The sequence below is a fragment of the Mauremys reevesii genome, linkage group 11 (assembly GCF_016161935.1).
Source record: "Mauremys reevesii isolate NIE-2019 linkage group 11, ASM1616193v1, whole genome shotgun sequence".
Lineage (NCBI taxonomy): Eukaryota > Metazoa > Chordata > Testudines > Geoemydidae > Mauremys > Mauremys reevesii.
This window is the reverse complement of record NC_052633.1, coordinates 57,595,916-57,616,526: the sequence shown is the minus strand read 5'-3', so window position 1 is coordinate 57,616,526 and position 20,611 is coordinate 57,595,916. Positions and strand designations below refer to the sequence as shown.

Below are 20,611 nucleotides of genomic sequence, written 5' to 3'. Positions count from 1 at the left end.
AGATGGATTATATCCTCATCTCAGAGGCAAACAGAAAAGCCTGCCAAAGCTTTAGAAAACCCTCCCCACCAAACATTTATCTACGATAGTGTGTAACTGTTGTAATGTGATCTTTCTCTTTGCTGTTCAACCCCCCTCCATATTCTTAGTCCCACCTTCCCATACACCACCTCCAATTAAATAGCCACTTCGAGTCACTGAAATGACAGTTCTCCCAAAATAAGACTCCTAAACACTCAAGAATAAAGGCTGTAATCAGCATTAGGTTAAAGGATCAGAACAACAGGCAGTCTAGTCACTGGAGCAACATCTCCTGGAATCATGCGATGATCAAATCTCACTTTTCATTTAATATTACAAATACTGCTAGCCCTCATAGCTGGAAAGGAAAACTAGGACATGTGTTCTGTGTGTGACTGTAGGGATGTCTGCCTGAGTGTACAGGCAACCTGAAACAATAGCTCCAGTAGTAATAATGTTTAGCTCTCATATAGTGCTTTTCATCTTTAGATCTCAAAAGAGGTCAGTAACGTTATCCCCATTTTACAGATGGGGAAACTGAGATCACCCAGCAGGCTACTGGCTGGCAGAGCCAGGAATTGACCTCAGATCTCCTGAATTCTAGTCAACTGCCCTGCCCACTGGGCTACACTGCCTCCCCAAAGGTATTAACTGCCTCCATGCATCTTAAATCTGAAACTTGTTGCAGTGGGGGCCTCCCAACAAAACCACCCCAGCAGATGATTCTTTGTGCGGGGAGGCAGAGGTGAAAGTGGGCCGGTTCAGCATACTGGTAAGAATGCAGCCCATGTTAAAGTAACGCTGCTGCCAGCAGGGCTGTCAATAGAGGAAGCAAAAGGGGCAACAACGTTAAAGTGCTTCCACAGTGCTTTAATGTCATTGCTCCTTTTTGCCCCCCCCCCACTCTCTGGGCTGCCAACGGGGCGGGGGAAGGGGGCAAAAGGGGCAGCTGCCCCAGGACCGGCGATTTAAAAGGGTCCAGGGCTCCGGCCGCTGCCGGGCCCTTTTAAAACGCTGTGGGAGCCCGAGGGGCCAGGGAGTGTGGATGTGCTGGCTGGGAGGAGGCTAACCACCAGCCCTGCCCCTTCTGCCCGAGGCCCTGCCCCTTCCAGGGGCCGGAGCCGGCCCCTGTACTGGTAAGAATTTAATATTGCTTTCACCCCTGGGGGCAAGGGGGCAGGAGCTCACTGCTGCCATCTCATCATAGCCTGGAGTCTAAAAGTCCTTTGGTCAGGTGGTTGGGGCTTATTTCTCCAGACACTCCTCCTGCTTTTGACAGTTAGGACGTTCAGTCAGGGAACAGCAAGCATAACAGATTTCTTAAGTGATCAGTCAGATGGCTCAAATGGTTGAATCCTCGCTACAAAGAATATGTGAACAACCCATAGGTCCATATGTGTTTGTAACACCATTTTGTCGAACTATTATGAATAACAAATTTATAAAATGGTGTGCAGATCTGTCTAAGCAGGAAAAAAAACCCAAACACACCAAATGTGAATCCCATTAGCAATCAGTGACCATTCAGCAGCATGTAGATACAAAATAATTCCTTGTACTTATCTCTGTATTCCTCGTAGACAATAAATGTCCTTAATTCAATCTCATAGGATAGTAAGCCAAATAAAACAGACAGTTAATTGCTGGTTATTGGAGTAGAATGGATGAATACATTTTACTTGGCTAAAATGGGACAAGAATATTTTGATAGTCTCTGAAAATTTTGTAACACTAGTTAGTGGCTACCCAGGTGGGCAGCAAAACTTTGTACGCTTCTTGAAAAGAGCTTAAGTAGAAATAAACTATTGTGCGGGTTGGTAGCAGTTGGACGACTTAGGAAAAGGCTTCCCTAAAGCTGCAATCATTATCCACTGTTTTTCTGCTGATCTGTCTTGAGGAATGGTAGCATACTTTAAGCTAGAAACAGCACTTTTCTAATGTACTGACCTCAAAAACAAGATGCCGAACATAAGGTTCCCCTCCCCACAGATCTTCCCTCCAGCTTATTCCTGCCAGAATAGACTATTCAATTGTGTATTTTGCAGCCAGGCAGGAATGGTGCATCACTATTCTTTCAGCTGAAGGGAAGGAAAGCTGCAGTATGGGGACTGAGAGAGTTGTTGTTGCTGGAAGGAATTTTTCACTGGCTTTTTGTCTCCATGTGTGTGAAAAATAAAGTGCTCTGAAAATTTACAAGCTCTTCCTGCCAAAAGCAGTTGTTTTCACAGCTCTCATTTTGCGAATTTCAACCTGGTTAAGGGGGAAAAATAAGTTTTCACCTACCTACCTTAAGCTCCCTGGATGACAGATGCTGGAAAGTGCAGTAGAATCAGTAAAAATGCCAAAATAACAAATTACCCCTTAAGAATAAAAGCCTCAAACATGAATAGCTGTGTGGAGTTGAAGAGGGATTTGAAAGTGATAGGAACAAAAGGAAAAGCAAAAAGCATTATTAACCAACTGTATTAATTAAGCTAGAAGGAATGGTGTTTTGACATTTTTAGGGATCCCAATCAGCTGCTATGGCTTTGGCTTTAATTTTCTCTTGCAGTAAATTTAATGAAAAATAATTAAGTCATCTCAGAATACTGACTGTACGACTCAATCTAGCTTCATTTAAATTTAGAGATAGGACTCCAGCAAAACACTCTTACTCCTAAGGTTTGCTTGACATAATGGTATTTTCATTAACCTATCAGCACTGAGTGCAAGCAAAGCTTCGGAAATGGGATGCTCTGTCTTTTGTACATAGGTTACTGATATACGTGCCATGGTATAAAAATTGAAGATTAGAGCATTAATACAAGTTAAATGTTCTATTTAACATGCATCTCTCAACAAAAACACATTTCTGAAGCAGAAGGTGTTTGGGAAGAAAAAGGGAAATGATATAGCTTACTTTTCTGACACCTTCTTCCAGCATAACCCTCAGGACAGGTGCACACATTGTTTCTCACACAGCGGCCACCATTCTTACAAGGAGGATGGCAAAGAGCTAACAGAATGAAAGAGAAGAACTTTAGGTCAATTTAGCATCATGGTTTCAAAATTTTTAAAAATTGGATTGAAATCAAACCCTGTAAATGTGCCACTGTTCTTTGAAAAATAGGATAACTCTGTGCGAGAGAGTTGTTTAACTCATTCCAGTGTTACTCTCCCAGTTAAGAGTGGCACTTCTGTTGGAAATGCAACCCCTGTAATCTCAATGGGAATGGGGCGTTCTCTGGTCAGTGGGGGCAGAAAAGGAAGTATCATCTGAGGTGGTAGCTGGAGGAAGGGCTAAGGTAAGCAATTGTCCGTGGGTGCAACTGTGGGAAGCTATATGTGCACTATCCCTTCAGATGGAGTCCTCTTTCATGCCTGGATCAGGGACAACCTCTCTGATGGGGGAGAGGATCTATTTTTGGCCCTTTTTAAGGAGGGAATTGTTAGCTATCTGGGAATTTGATTCCTGGTGGTGGGAGGCAACCAAGGTAATTGCTGGGACCTTCTTGTGGCAGGTGTCCAGTGCTCGTTCCATAGGAGGGCTGGTTCCCTGGTAAACCAGAGTTGGAAGTGGACTGAGGGAAGGCATCCCCTAAAGAAACTGGGGAATAGGGTTGGGGCTCCATATGTCTCATACAATGAGGAGACAACTCCCTTTCCCCAGCTCCCTAACCTTCAAACAAGGGGAGGGTGATTGGGTCGAAGCAAGGGGCTGAGACCAGGTTTGGAGGAGTTGGGGGGGGGGCTGGTAGCAGCACTCAAATCTTTGGAAACAGGTATGGAAGGAATCATGACGTGCACTGGATAGTTCCCAGATGAGTTAAGTTAATAATGCAGCAGCCTAAATAAACCCTTGCATCTCGTCTTTCTTCCTGTAAGTCTGGGACAATGAACCGGGGAGGGGGATGGGGGGACAAACTTTGCTGTAGCAGGATGCTACATACCGCCCCTATCCCTGCGAACTAGAACCAAACCACGAGCACTTCCAATGCTCTCCAGTGTGAATTATTTGGGAAATCAATAAGTGTTAGAACCATAGTAATTTTATGGGTGCTCATCGTTTTAACTCCCTAAGGGAGAGGACATCCTTGAGGAGATGAGATTTTTGACCCTTTTAAGAACCTTAGCGTGCTTGAAATAGAAGAGAACTTGAAAGATGCATTTTTGTGTAACCTGACAGGACGCTGCATGTAGCATGACCACTAATGGAAGCACACTCATGGGCATATATCTTGGTGTGCTCAGGTCCTTGTCAAAGGAAGGAGATAAGAGAGAAGTTTTAACTATTGATCCACTAATTGCAGCATCAATGGCCTATGATTTCTGCCTATTAGCAAAAGTTGCACTCTGCTGCGGTCTGAAGAAAATTTTTGACTATCTAGCAACTTTTGAAATGGAACTAAGTATTCTTGATGTGCAGAAAAAAGGTTTGTGTTTGTTAAATTTCACAGAAATATTTGCAATTTTTGGTTTGAGATGCACCTTGCTCTAAATCAAACTCACGATAGAGTAAGATGATGTTCCCTTTTTTTGAAAAACATATATACCTGTCAGAGCAGAGCTATATTTTAGTTATTAATTAGATGCCTTGTTTAGTTCTCAGCAATACATAAATATTTAGTCCAATAACAACTCCTTAAAAAAAAAACTTCTATGCAGATTTCCAATGTACTATAACAGGAAAATGGCATGGATGGAGTTGACAAGCCAAATTCCTGGGTATAATACGTACTGCATAAAGTCAGATAAACATTTAAATAGTCTTTATCACTTACCATATCCCTTAAATCCTGAATCTACTATCCATGTGATATATTGAACTTTCTTACCAGTTTGGCACTGGGGTCCATAGAAGCCATAAGGACAAGCACAGGTACTTGGGCGTACACAGATTCCACCATTTAGGCAAACAGGGCTACAGATAGCTGGATATAAATAGAAATTCAATCAAAATCAATTACTCTCATTCTTTTAGTTTTAAAATATTAGGAGTTGGGTTCTCTTTGCTTCTGCATAAATCTGAAAGATATCCCAGCACATTTCATTTGAACAGGTTTTCTCCAATGCTAGCAAAAACCGCCCCATTTGTTTAGCAAGTCTGCTGTGTAGTGTATTGGTTGTCCTAGCAGTGGCTGGATTTCAGTGATGTCTTAGTGTAGCTGTAAAGCATTTGGGGATCCGGTGGGATTAAAGATATACTTGAATAGTTTATTTCAGATGTCTAGCCATGATTTGCACAATTCATTTGCTTTGACTTTAGTATCTTGCCCAAGATTTGTACTTTTTCAAAGTATAGTGGCCATTTAAAATAGCTTTTCCTTTCTAACTCTTTTGTCTTTCAGTATGTTACAGAAAGTTTGTTTCATAAGAATTACATTATCGCAAGTGCTAAGCGTCTAAAGAAATTAAGGGTCACTAGGATATTTCAGATTAAATTAAATGCAGATGTGTAAGGCTGGAAAAATATGAAACTATAGGCTACCATGGCTTCTGAAACAATCACCTACAAAATCAAAATGTGCGTTCTCCATCACTAAAAGGCATTTTCTTCTTTCATACTTACATGCTCAGTACTAGCTCCTCATTTCTTTTTTAATATTAATTCCTGTAGTAATTCCCAGTATGATCAGCATATTGTGCAAACCACATGGATTTCAGGTAGAGAAATGAATGCATGAGACACCAATGCTTTCTAAATGTTTACCTGTTTCACAAGAAGGACTGCTCCATCCAGTTTTGCATTTGCACTCATCTGGTGACACACATTTCCCACCATTATGACAATGTCTATTGCATATCACTGCAAAATAAGGAATTGAGTTCAACGGTAAATTTAAACATGCAAAGGATTAGGGCCAGATTCTGCTATCAGTAATACTGATACAAATTCAGCAGCAACTCCACTGCAACTAAAAGAATTACTCTGGATTTATGCTGGTAAAACTGAGAGCAGAATTTGTCCCTTTGGGGGTTTTTTATCATTCACATTTTTGACAAAGTCTTGCATCTAAAATTCTTAACTTTTATGTATCTCAACTATTCTGCTGCAGAGCTACAATTATTTCTCTGCCAAGGCAACCTGATATTTAAATCAGATGCAAGGACTGCAGTCATGAAACTGTAATATATGTTTTGCCATTCAACTAATATAAAGTGGTTTGAAGGCTGATTTCTCCCCCACCCCGATGTTCTATATATTGAACCTATTTTGTAACTTGTTTAGCACAATAACATGAATCTTAATGGCGAAGCTTGCCTGTTTATATTCTTCAAATTAGTATGACTGTATTCACTCACACAACCTTGCATTTCACAATCGTTACTGTAAATAAAGCTTTTTTGACTATAGGTGCTTTTATGTAACAAATATTGATACAGATGTGCATATTTTTACATAATACAAATGTACTTTTGTAAAACATATTCCAATAAATGGTTTAGCCAGTGCATTACATATATTATACTTCAATTTTCCTGCTCTATTCAATCATAATTTTGAGGAAAAATCTAGGCTTTTTGTGTTTTTATAATTTTCTGGAAGTGCCAAAATGGGAGTGAAAGACTAAATAGACTTGTACATACTTGTTTCACATCTTGGACCAACAAATCCATAAGCACAGGAACAGCTATTTTGAGCCACACAGGTTCCTCCATGCTCACAAGGTGGATCACACAACACTATACAAATCACAATTAGACAAGTGAATAAAGGAACACAACTTAATACTACATAATAGACTGAGCAAAGGAGCTCTATGCATTTATGAGCCCAATACTCACTACTTTTTCATTTCCTACAATATCATTATTATTTTAAAATATTCCTCTACAAAGTGGCTGCTTACAATACCATTATGTGGGAAAAACAGGTATCACCTTAATGATATGAGAGAAACAATGCAAATATGATATAATATTAGTATGGGAGTGACCACAGCATATTAATTCCCGTGTTAAGCCTCTGAGCATGCACATTTTGAACTAGATATTTTCAAATGTTTTAGAAGACTTGCAGTGAACAGATTGCTTGTGCAGTTAATATTAAAAAGTATTTGGTATTTCTTCTTGACCTGAGAATGCTCAGTAAACATTACATGGTGTCAGAGCTGTACTGAACCAAAGAAGGAGTAATTACTTCCTCCAAGTCCAATGGCTTTGCAAGGAAATTTTGTAGCAAAATGCTCTCCATTTAAGCAACAGTTTTTGAATTTTTAATCAGCAATGTGGGGTCTGCAGAGAAAACAACTAAACCATAGGCAATACATTTCTCCACAGGATGTGATATTGTAGCATGCCATGGCTTTCTACCAAAGGAAGAATAGGAGGAAGCATATGGTACAAATCATAGATAAACCTGGGAAGCACTGCAACCCCAGAAAAACATCATTGTGCGAGACAGTGGGTTTTTATTTGAAATGAAGGCTATTATGAGCCAGTTTAAATAGTAAACGTGAGTTTAGGGAACTATGTGATTCAATAACACTGAGGTTTATATGTGTAATACAAATGACTAGTCAGAAGCAGGATGCTGCAGGAAACTCCTTGAAACATTGACATGTAGATTCAGGCTCCCAGTGACTCTGTACAAAATAAGCTACTAGTAAACTTGGCATGATTTCAAAGGGAAAGGCTAGAAATGAGCGGAATCCAAAATAGGATTTAAAAAGTTTACTGAAATCCAAAATTTGTATATGCTAATGGGGAAATTCACCCCCTACAGAGGACCAGCACAAGGCCTATGTACCACTTAGTTCCCACTTATCCATTCTTTAGAGCAGTGGTCCCCAAACTTTTTCTGTCACGCCTCACCTTACACGTAATGTAATCTAGCCGCCCACTCCCCACCCAGCTGTAGCTGGGGCCAGGAGCCGGGGTGAGGGCCAGGGCAAGAGCTGAGGTAGTGGCCGTGAGCAGAGCCACAGTCAGAGCCAGGTGCCGCAGCTAGGAGTGGGGCCGTGGCCTGAGGCCAAGGCTGGGACCAGGGCTGGGGCCAGAGGGAAGTTGGAGGCAGAGTGGGGCTGAGTGGCGCTTTCCCCCCACCCCCTTTGGGGGCTTGCCTGGCCCCCCCCCGTGTCCCCCAGTGTTCCTCTGTGCCCCCTTATGGGGGCTGCTCCACAGTTTGGGGACCCATTGCTTTTGAGGGATGAATTTAACCCAAGAGGAAATACGTCACACAATTAAAAATGAATGTAGCCACGTGCTTGGCAAAGAGCAAGGCATTGATTTAGATCATTCTGTAAGTACATGGAGTACACAAGAAACAGCAGGTTGGTCCACAAATCTAAACATGAATGGCAGAGTTGTATCTGTTAAAATGGATATGAAGATAATGCAATGTTATTCCAAGGAAAATATATAATCTATAACTACCTAAATCTAAAACAAAGCTTCTTCCACATTCAAAGAATAAAGTACTACTAGAAGGGAAAGTAACTATTACAACTTGTTCTTAAAACCAGTAACACTTGACAATACCTTTTCAAAAGATAAATGGACACCTGCCACTTATGCTGGATCTGAAAAATTATGCCACCAAGTTATTTTAAAAATGTTGGGTGTACACACCACACAATTACATAAAAAGTAGCAGAAAGCATACTGAGAGACATTTGAGATGATTTCCTAGACCTAAGATATCTGGATAGAGAATAGCACACAAAGACTAACAAATCATTAACTGCTGTGATCCCGCTGACAAGAAAAATATATATAACATGAAATAAAGTGAACTAGGTATTGAAAAGGTACACACACACAGCCTATGCAACTGGAAGGCTAAATAAAGTATAGATGGATCCACAAGATGCAAGGATTCACATGATTTACATAAAGCCATAGTGTGAACATTATCCTTTCAAAACTCTTTAAGTGGCAACTAAGTGCTAGGAAGCAAAAAATATTCCATGTCAGATGCAGGACATGCATTTTGGTAATAAATGTAAGAGAAGGCATACTCTAAGGAAGTGATTTTAATAAACCACTTTGATACTAACAATTTAAAGGAATGCCACTTGGTATTCGTTCTGCTCCTGAGGTATTTCAATGCATATCGTTGGTGTTGAAGTTGTACTGGATGATTATTTAATTTGGTCAAAAGTCCTTAAACACAATGAAAGATATAGGCAAATTATGCAATTAGTGTGTGAAATACATAATCTTGGGGCATTTTTTTTACTGTATCTGTAGTGGAAACAAGTTGAACAAAGATGGATTAATTTCTGACCCAGATAAAATAAAAGCACTTCTTGAAACACCAATTCCTAAACATAAAGAGATCAACAGAGGCTCATGGGTATGATAAACTGTTTGGGGAAATTTTTAATTCCAAATTTCTAAGATCAATAGAACTTTAGAGAATTGCTGAAAAATGATAATGCCTCAGATTTATAGCACAGATATAAAAAGGCATATCAGTAAGCAAATATTTAGCATCAGTTTTAGCATAATGAAGCCAGTTCCACTGCCAGTATATGGATTTTATGAAGAATTAGCTGTATGGCCAAGTACCAATATATTAAACAACAAATGTGTCCTTGTTCCATTTGCAAATGGTACATAGACTGTCTGGATTTCTGCAAGTATATTTATCAGTCGTAACTATTCACTAAATAACGAGATCATTTTTTCAGTTTAGGATTGTGATGGTCATCTAAATCATAGTCTTGTTTTTGCTGTCTGAATTACTGGAACTTTTAAAACAGGAGATAAGGAGTAGCAGTTAACAAACAATGAAAAGCTAATTCTCTTGATAGTGCATGTCATGATATAACATTGTAAACCAGACTTCTGTAAAGGAAAATAAAGTGTCTCTACTCTATTAGAATTCTTTTGAGCATGTCACGAAAAAAGAATTGATAAAGGAGAAGTGGTTGACATAACTTATTTGGACTTCCAAAAACCTTTAACAAGTCTGTCAACAGGCTATTTAGGAAATTCAGTTCATTTTTATGGAGTGCATTTGTGTTTGTTTATGTAGCTACAGTAAGTCAAAGATATAGGGTTTACGTCTTGCTCAGATTAATTAGTTATGTAGTTGCAAATGGCAATCTTAATGTTTACATTTCCTGATTTCTTGTGATTTTTTTTAACTATGCAGCCTTCAATACTGCATTAATATAGTTTTATGAATTTGAAATCCACAAGACTGGAGAGCTTAGCTGATTTGCTTTGGGACCATACTATGCATGTAAGCTGTGACATGAAGCTAAATTCAGTGTTGATGTAAGAGTGCACAACTCCATTGGTGTCAACACTTGTAATTCCAGGCTTGGCTGAAATCAGGAAGTGCAGAGGTGCATGATAAGGGGCCTGGGATGGGGGGAGGAGGAGAGGAGAGAGTCAAACTTTTCTCAAACATCTGAAGAGATTTATGTAGCTTTAGTTTAAGTTTAACACATAAATCTTTCCCAAACTTTATCTGAACTAATTCATTCACCTATGATAGTTATTGGAGTAACTCATGGTGTCTCATGGATTTTCATGATTCTAGAGTAACTTGTTCTATTGAATATAACTATACTTGGTGGAAGCAGATGAGGGAAATAATGGATATTTATAAAGAAAAGATATTTGGCATTGATCCTAAATTATGTTAAGTAACTATAGCAACCCATATTTCTGGACTGTAACACCCTGATCCAAAGCTTACAGAACTCAGTGGGAGTCTTATAGCTTGGAAACTAGGAGCCATTGCAGGAGTCAATCTATTGTATGCATGTGTGTTTGAAAGACTGCAACACAGGGATAGCATTTGCATCAAAGATTTTCTTTATTAATCAGGAATGAACAATGTTCAAACACTATGCACTTTTCTGAACACACAGGTGTCTAAAGACAGGCAGCAGTGTACCATGATTTTAAAGTACATGACCATGTGCTTTATTATATGTGTGAAGATGGTTACATAAAACTTGTGTGACCAAGTACTATGACAGGCAATTTAAACTAAGTGATGTTCAAATGTATTATTCCTTCTTTCACTGTGTATTTTGCATGCAAGACATCAAGTAATTATGTCCACTTCAGTGGACTTTCTTCGTCCTGCCCTTTCCACATTTTAAGATGTATTTGAACTGTGGAAAAAACATGCTGTTTGTGATGTCAAAACATTTTACACTTGTTGTGACATTTTAATATTAAATATAGGTTAAAGAAATTCTGCTGCTGGACAGAAGCAGAAGGTGAAAACAGCATGTTAGCTGCAGAGAGAGAGAGAGAGAGAGAGAGAGAGAAAGAGCATGCACTATCACATAGTATAAGAAATGCATCTACTGTGCCATTTCCTCAGTAATAGAAATACACTGTGTGTTTTAAATTCTTTTCTAAAACATATTTCCTCTATATTAGGAAACACAATTTTCCACAAACATTTTATAAATTGTACAAAAGTATCATAGTGATTTTTTTGTTTAAAACCTTTTTGGATGGCATAAAATTTCAATAAGGAGAGAACTATTGAGAGAAATAGTCAATCTTGCTGTCAAATTTATATAATATTTATAATTTAAAATCCAAAGATGATAAGTTGAACTGTTATTAGTGTTTTCTATGAACATCAGATTTTTTTTTTAAAAAAAATCTACCACAACCCTCACCTCTGAAAGTACTTTCATTGTGTTTAATTTTTATTTTAAAATGAGATCACACCATTTTTACAGGTCTTGCCACTATACCCTTTGGAATACCTGCAAATATCAGGGGCTGTGCACATTTTGAGACTCAGTTCTACAAATTCCTTACATGATATAGACCTGTTACTTAAAATCTAGGTAATGGATATGCCGCCTATATATACTATGACTTGAGGACTTGCATACTTTCCAGTAAATCAAGGGTCCATGTTTGATTTCACTTATGTACTATTCTGTTTCAGCATTTGAGAGAACTAAGCAACATCAGAACAGACCATCATTAGAAACTGTTTACTGTAACAATTGTAAAATTATTTATCTTCCAACACAGATGACTGGAACAAGCCTCCGATAGGTAGAGATGAGGTTTGAATATGCACAGGGGGAAAAAAAAAAGGAATTTGGCCAGCATCCAACTCCACAATTTTCCATTTGAATAAAAATGGATTGAAGCCTTTGTTTGAATTTAGGGCACATAGAGAAAGAAGATACAGGGAAGGTGTATAACAAAAATGTATAAGTGAAAAATATAGATTTTTAGACTGGCAATCTGTTTGCCATGGTAGAGCCCAATACAGTTCCCATTATAGTAAATGGAAAGAATTCCACTGACTTCAATGTGTGTTGAATCAAACTCAACATTGCTAGTACAGTACGTTTGTCTTTGGTCAGGATATACTGCATTTAAGAAGAGTATTTTATTCATTTCCATTTGTAAAAAGTATTTATGAGCATCTAGCACATTTATCAAAAAAGCAACATTAAAAACATCAGCTTAATGAAGCTGACTATAATTGTTTTTAAAAGATTAAAGTATCATAGTGAGCTAATGCACATTTTGGATTGGGAACCAAACAACAGATAGAAAGGACTGAGGTCCACCAATGCCCAAGACAGCCTACACCCAATCACAGGAAATGGAATACTTGGGCGGGAGAAGTATTCAGCTAATCATACTGATGATCCTTATGAGCAGCCTTCAACTACTTGAAGGGGGGGTTCCAAAGAGCATGGAGATCGGCTGTTCTCAGTGGTGGCAGATGACAGAACAAGGAGCAATGATCTCAAGTTGCAGTGGGGGAGGTCTAGGTTGGATATTAGGAAAAACTATTTCACTAGGAGAGTGGTGAAGCACTGGAATGGGTTACCTATGGAGGTGTTGGGATCTCCATCCTTAGAGGTTTTGAAGGCCCGGCTTGACAAAGCTCTGGCTGGGATGATTTAGTTGGTGTTGCTCCTGCTTGAGAAGGGGGTTGGACTAGATGACCTCCTGAGGTCTCTTCCAACCCTAATATTCTATGATTCCAAGGCTGAAACCCCCATTGGCACATAGTCCTTTCCAATATACCCTGGAAAAATATCAAATTCAAATACCACCTCAACCACTGTATGTGTGTGCAAGAATCACCTTGAGTAAATATTTCATCCTTTTCATATTCCAAACTATGGTTGGTGGCTAGAGGCCAGATTCTCAAAGTCAGTGAGAATTAAGCACCTAATTCACCTAGATGTTTTTGTAAATCTCACAAAATCCTGCATTTTTAGGGGCATAAGTACCTTTGACTCAGCTGAAGAAGAGATAGATTATACAATGAAATCTAAGTCACTTTTTACCTAGATAGCAGTTGTAGCCAGTGTACCCAATCTTACAGGGGCATGTGTTGGGAGCTGTACATTCCATATTCCTTCCACGTGGATTTTGACAAACAGATAATAAAGTAACTTAATAAAAGTTATAGGAACCAATAAAACACACAAAAATGATCACTGAGTTAGATAGTAATGGACAGATTTTACCCTTGGTTACTTGTGTACTTTTCAGCACAGAATTGAGCCAAAGAGTATATCTAGTGCAGAACCCTGGGGGTTCGCAAAATGTTACAGGAGGTTCTTGGGAAAAAATTTCCTAATGGCGGACAGAGCTGTCCCTAGGAACCTCGGGCAGCATGAGGCCAGCAACCCAGAGCCCCTGGACTTCCAAGAGCTAAGCAGATCAAAGCAAGCATATCTATCACACTGATGAGATTTAAACTTAAAGACTCCTTATAAGAAATGGCAAGGGAGGTGGATATTTTTGGCTGTTTTTGAAATTAAATAGGCAGCTAGTATTGTTTTTAAAGTTATTATGAAGAACAAGTTTAAGCTTTGTTTTAACGTGCATTGTTTGCCTGGACTGCTCAAGACCTGAATGCTTGTGTAGGAGGAACTCTTTGAGTTGGCTTCTTAAATACCTTCATGCTGTTTCACATCTGATACTCCTTTATGAAACATAGGAGCCTTGTCTTATAACAGGTTTATTCAAAGTGATACAAGCTACAAAAGTGAGATCGTGGAAGAGTGTTGTTATTTTCATAATGTAATAAAAATACTGTAATGATAAATAATAATGTGTAATAAGCATATCATAAAAACAAATTTTATATTTCCAAGATCACTGCTTTTATAACTTATATTCAGGTAAAGTAGGAAATCCCTGGAAATATTCATTTTTAGGAGGGGGTTCGCGAGACTTGACATCTTAGTGAAAGGGGTTCACAGGTTGTTAAAGTTTGGGAACCATTGATTTCTAGCGTAAACTGTTAAACTTTCAGAGTGACACATGCCCCTCTGCAGAAGGCTGGTGAAAACACTGCCAAGCAAAACAATGTCTAGGCCTTTTGCACAGGGCTGTATTTCATAAATATATCAGGACAATTAAAAAAGCTATTAGATTTTGATGATATGGCAGCTCTGATCACTGTTCCTAAAATAATCTCCCATCATAGCAAATAGGAAAGTAATAAGAATGACTTTCAGGCTGGGAAATAAATAGGAAATAGACTTTTATTTCATGACTAAAAATGCCGACACTGTAGCGACAATTCTAGTTAGGCAGTATTTCTGGATTTTGTGCACAATGTCATGTCAGACTAATGTCAAGAAAAATGTATTTGAATTTTTGCCCAATCTAATCAGTTGTGACTATCTGCTGTCAAAATTCCATTTCCAGTGGCTTTTCCTTTCCCATTAAACAAATTATAATTATTATTCATTTGGTAATGAAAAGCTGTGACTTTTCCTCCTTGACAAGTGGCCATCCTTAGTTGTGACTATTAGTGCACGGGTTCTAGAGTCGTTCCTCCACCCAGGAATATTGTAAGACCAGCGTATTTTGCAGAACTCTAGAGACATCATGTTTTCAGAGAATATCTATTCCAAAATAGGTTTTATTTTCTACAGGAAACTTTTGTGCCCATTTAAAAAGGGATTAGAATGAAAAACTCCTTCAAACTTTTCTTAAGGCAATACCATTTAAAGAAATAGCCTGCATTCCACAGAGATTGACCTCTACCTGCCCCTACTGCAAGGATTGTTAGCTGTCAGTAACTCTGCATTGAACATGCGTGGGGGTGGAGAATTAAGAGTTGGGCCATGCATTTGGCGTGAATTCTATGTTCTTGATTCTAAAGGTGTAGATCTGCCAATAACAAAATACCAGAACAGAATGTTCTGTTAACCTCATTTCCAATGTTGAAATGATCCGCCTGGGATAGAAAATTACGGTACAAGCACCATCCCTGGGTACCCTAAAGAATCCTATATAACTTAAACAGCTGCTCCTCGTCACTTATTACTGTCTGTATACACCCTGTTAAATAAAACTAACCCCAGAGGAGGAACAGCATTTCCTTCCATATTTTAGTAGTTAAAATGCCTTTAAAGTTACAGGCCTACATCACTTTAGTACAGCGGGAAATGGAAGCAAGAACATAAATAACATATTTCATTATGATTTAAAAGTTATCACAGTGAACATTTCAGAGCACCCGTCTGTGAGGATATATGGCACAAGAATCCTGTTTTGGCTAGGGATGGCTTAGATGAACTGATTTCATCTGTTGTTTCTCTGATTCTGTAGATATGGTTTAAAAAGAGGTACTGAAAAATAACAGCTCTGTAAACGTTGTGGAATGTCTAACACACTTGGTCAGTGATGAGCAGTGTGCCACGGACCTGCGGAATGTGTACCGCTGTCATTTATTGGCAATACAGTCCTTGTCCTTTAAGGGTATGTCTACACAGCAAAGAAAAACTTGAGTTTGCAGGGCTCAGGCTGTGAAGCTGTTTCATTGGTGTGTCGACTTCTAGGCTTGGGATGGAGCCCAAGCTCTGGGATCCTCCCACCCGGCTTCAGCTTGAGCCTGGGTCTACACAGCAATGAAACAGCCCTGCAGCCCGAGTCGGCTGGCATGGGCAAGCCGTGGGTTTTTCTTTGCTGTGTAGACACACCCTCTAAGGACACTTGACGCTGATCCTGATTTTTTTTTTAAGTTTCTTTCCCTCACTTCACAACGTAGGTTAGTTCTTTAGCACAAGCAAATTCACTCCTTTGTGTACATGTACACAAACCTCAATAGGCCCCTGGCCCTCCTGTTTCCTTTCTGTAACTCTGCGGCTGACTGTAGCTTTCTCCTTCTCAACCCTTCAAGAGGTTCTATCTCCATGATGTGCTATAGGGCCTCACTATCTCATCTTAACACTGAACTATTAATAAATAACAATATTAGTGCCTTCCACTCAGAAAGGACGAAGCCCTTTACAAACTGAGGACTTAGGTCCAAAGTATGGTGGTGCTGTAGTGAAAGATGGGGAAGGGCCCTCCTCTCTGCTCACCTGCAGAGGGCTGAGCTGATGCCAAAGAGTGCAGGAGAGTTAGAGGGGACTCTCACTCTGCCTGCAGAGCTAGTGGTACCAGAAAGAGCAGGGTGAAGGCAAGATTATAGCCCTGCTCCCGCTTACACCATCAGGGAGCTGCTGAAGACAGTGTTCTCAGTCAGAGCTGCAGCACTTTTGGAAAATCTGGCCACTTCATTTAGATACCTACATCTGAGCTAAGATCATTGAAAAATCTGCCTGGCGCATTCAAAAGTAGGAGGGTTATTTGGATGGAAAAGTCTCTTAATGAAGGATCTCAAAGGAGGAGGGAGCCACAGCTATGGTTAGAGTCAGAGAAGAAAAGTCTTTGTCCTAAACGAGGAAAGAAAAACAACAAAAAAAGGTTGGTTTGGTTCAGGAGAAATATTAAACTCTGGGCTGATTCTTATTTGCCCCAAACCAGTTCCCTTAGTCCTAATTTTGAGCACACATTTTAAAAAAATAGTCTGGATTCTGTCACACAAAATAAACATCACATATTGCAATATATATTATCTTGGAATATTTTCAGCCATTCCTGTTAAGCACAGGTCATATTTCTTAAGCACCACAGGTATCAAACCTTGCTACAGATGGGCTGCTTCCTTTATCTAAAAAAATTCCATTATGAAATAAAATGGTGGCAGCTCTCAGCAGACGGTATGAGGCTGTCGGCAGTTTCACTCATTGTTAGATCACAATACCGGAGATGCTGCATCCAAGTGTAAAGATTTCAAAAATCTGGAAGTCATTCGAGCTTTGATCATCTGCTTGGTTTTGTTGTTTGTTCTTAAAGGGAACTATTGTTTCAGGGGAAATCAGTACTGTCCTGGCTGGACTGTCAAGCGTTTTAGCAGAGATGATGGCAGTCCTTAATGCAAGGAATTATCATCATCTTTCCACTCCCTGTCAGGATGAGTCTGCTGCTTTTGACATGGAAAGAAACATCAACAGCTGGGGGTACAATAGATGTTCCTCAGGCAGATCCAGGAATGGAGGCATTTTTGGTCCTGTTCCAGGCAGGTGCACAGTAAAACTTTTGATGGAACTTGCTCACAGAAGAGACAGACTTTTTATTTAGTCAGGTGACATGGTTAGCAGCAAGAGAAAAATAAAGGATGTTTGTGTATTATATCATCAATCTCTGAGACCGAGAATGATGTTGGTAATAAAGGATTTCATCTTAAGGACTCTACAGAGGGATTTTCACTAAGTCTAGTGATCCAAGGTGAAGAGAGGGAGCTAAGGAATGGCAGCTAAATTATATATTTGAAGAAAAATAACAATCTACTTGATAAGCTGCTTATATACAAAGAAGATGTGTGTGTCTCTGTAAGGCCAGAATTTGGGAACCAGCCATCTGTACTAAGTATGGCTCTGGGAGTGCCATGGTCCTGAGACTTGTGGGTATCTCTCCTGTCCCTGGTGCAAGATAGGGCAGCCTCAGGACTGCACTGCCTTAGGCCTGTGTACCCTTCCTGGGCCAGTTCAGGAAACAGCTGGGGGTTATTGTGCCCCGGGTGTGGTCCCCTTTCCTAGATAGATTCCAATATGCCTCCCCCAGGCGGGGAACAGTTTGCTACATGGTCCAGAGTTGGCTACAGCTGCTGTACCCCACCTGGGGATTCCACCATATTGTGTGAAGCCAGAGGAAGCCAGTAAAGCCAGCTTGAATGCTGCTGTGCACTCCCGGAGCAGTGTAAAACAACCTTAGTGGGGGGCAGAATCTGGCCCATTATTTGTGTGTGCATATCATGAGAACGTGAGTGTAAAAGGGAATTAAACAGACAATGCAAACATTTTTGCCTATTAATCTTAGCAATGCAAGGGTAGTTACTGTATTGGCTTTTCTAAGGGATTTCAACAGAGGATTTAATGATAGGTAAGTGAATTCACTCCTTTTAAACAGTATATAATACTATTGTTTCTCTGAGGTCCTTTAAGCTGTCTAATAAATGAGTCAATAGATTATGAATACGCTTCTGGAACTATGCATGTCAGGTGGCAAGGTCAGTTCCCTATTCAGAATACTAGTGATGGGATTTAAAATTGCTTTCCAAGGTTGCAGAAACTTCTTGTTTAGCAAAACCTAAATTGTCCATGGCATATGAAGTTTGTGTGGACTTCTAGAGCCTAATTCAGATCTTTCTTACATCAATTTTACATGATTGTAATTCCATTGACTTCAAAAGCATGACTCTTGCCTTAAGTCATGGTAAGTGTAATCAAAATCAGGTGCACTGCTTCTATTGATTAGACATTGGCAAAATAAAAATACCATTCATCTTAGGAAAAAGCTGTTTGTTCTGAGCCATAAAACAAGTTTAATTATTTTAAAAGAAAACCAGGCTTTGAAAAAAAATGTGATCCCAACTGACAAACCCCACAAACTTACAATAAAAAAAATAATTTTGCACAGCGATTAAATCGAAAATATTGAACGGTATTCAGCAACTTCTTTTTTCTCTTACCTTGACATGTAATTCCATCACCATTGTATCCAGGGGGACAATGGCCACATTTAAATCCTCCATCTTTGGCTGGGTCACACTGCACTCCGTTAAAACATGGTGTGTTAGCACATGTGATTTTCTTGTTCAGATGCAGCAGCCCATTAATAGTTTTTGATAGTGCCAAGTGATCCACCACTGAGGCATATGACTTTCTGATTGCAGTTGTCTGTTCTGGAATCCTTGCTTGAACAAACATTCCGGGAAGTACTGGGAAGTTAGCCCTTTGGGGAGCCATACCCGAAAAAGGAGCTCTGAGATGGAATGAAGAGGTTAGTGGTGCTGTCAAAGCAGATGTCCTTGGCTGGTCTGTTCTAAAAGCATGGGCTGGTTTAGTCTTTGTAGTGGCAATCCTACTGGACCGTTTTCCAGGAGAAAAGTCAAATGTTGGCTGGATCCGTTGAACAGCATGTGGCCTTGTAACTAATAAACTTGTGTTCTTATCAGGATGGGGAGAAATAGTCCCAGCTGCATGTGATCTAACATTTAGCTTATAATCAGAGGAGATCTGGGTTGTCATTCTGACAGTTGCTGCTTTGGGGTTAGATTCTTGAAGCAGAAGTAGATCCTGTGTAGAATTGTTTATTTTTACTTTATTATGGGAAGATGCTCTTTGAAGTAGTGAGGAGTCTGGATCAGTATTTCTTGTATCTGATGCCTGAGGATGGGAAATCCTCCTTTTCAAGATAAGTGATTGAATATCGGTGACTGTGTGGTTTCTTGTCATAAGGTAAGTGTGTTCTAGTCTTGGGATTTGAGCCTGGGAAAGTTTAGAATCAATATTTCTTGACTTTATGTCAACTTGTTCTTGGTAGGAGCCTTTAGCATCTGTATTACCTCTCTTGGCAGTATCTGTACGACTGTAGGAAGATCTTGACACTAGAGTTAAAGGAAGATATGTTTCAGTAAATCTACTGGTCTAATTCCACAAAAAGAACAATGACACATCATCTTAATCAATAAGTAACAGGGTATCATCAACACAGAAGAATGAAATCCACTATACACAGGAAGAGACATTATAATAAGTCCTGAATAACTGTTGGTTTGTTTGGATTCTGGTATCACCAAGGAGCCCAGTTGTGCTGGGCACTGTACAAACACTTAGTAAAAAAGACTTTGCCATGAAGAGCATACCGTCTAAATATAAAATGAGAGACAACAAATGGACACAGAGAGGTGGAGCAGAAGGAAATGATGAGACAGTATAGTTAGCATGATGGGCAGTGGTTCTGGCACACTAGCCACTATCAAGTTTTTGTAGGCATCATGGCAAAGGAGGGTTTTTTAAGGAGGGGTTTGAAAGAGGACAATATGGTGGCTTGGGGGATGTTTATGGGGAGCTCCTTCCAAGGAGGAGCAGCCTGGGAGAAAGCACAAAGGTGCTTGTTTGAAAATATAACAAGTGGATGATTAAGACTGCCACCATTGGTAGAGTGGGAGTTGGAGTAGACCTTTCAGTAGTTGTATGAGATGATAGATGAGGAGGGGAAAGGTGTTGAAAGTGAAGACAGCTAGTTTGAATCAATTCTTTCAGAAATATTAATTGCCACATGCTGCGTCTAATGAATGAAGAAGCTATTTTTAACATGCTCACTCCATGGCACAGGGCTCATTTCAGGCTATAGGACTGTGCCCTAGGCATACAATCCTTACATAATTACTCAACATTTTTTATATAGTTGTTTAAGGGCTCCATAAATACCAATAATCTTTACAATGCTCCTTCTGAGGTTGGTGGTATTACCATAGCTAACCAATGAAAAAACTGAAGTACAGAGATTAAGTGAC

General features: G+C 39.5%; 1 protein-coding gene across 1 annotated transcript in view; it reads right to left on the bottom strand.

Annotated features, from left to right (window-relative positions):
* The window catches only part of LOC120374201 (von Willebrand factor D and EGF domain-containing protein-like), a 240,959-nt gene that overhangs the window by 28,495 nt on the left and 191,853 nt on the right, over window positions 1–20,611 (bottom strand). Inside the window, exons 22-26 of the mRNA XM_039493496.1 lie at window positions 18,782–19,699; window positions 6,589–6,684; window positions 5,711–5,806; window positions 4,836–4,931; window positions 2,921–3,016 (exon numbers count right to left, since the gene is read on the bottom strand). Coding sequence (XP_039349430.1) covers window positions 2,921–3,016; window positions 4,836–4,931; window positions 5,711–5,806; window positions 6,589–6,684; window positions 18,782–19,699 — 1,302 coding nt within the window. The remainder of the gene's footprint in view (window positions 1–2,920; window positions 3,017–4,835; window positions 4,932–5,710; window positions 5,807–6,588; window positions 6,685–18,781; window positions 19,700–20,611) is intronic.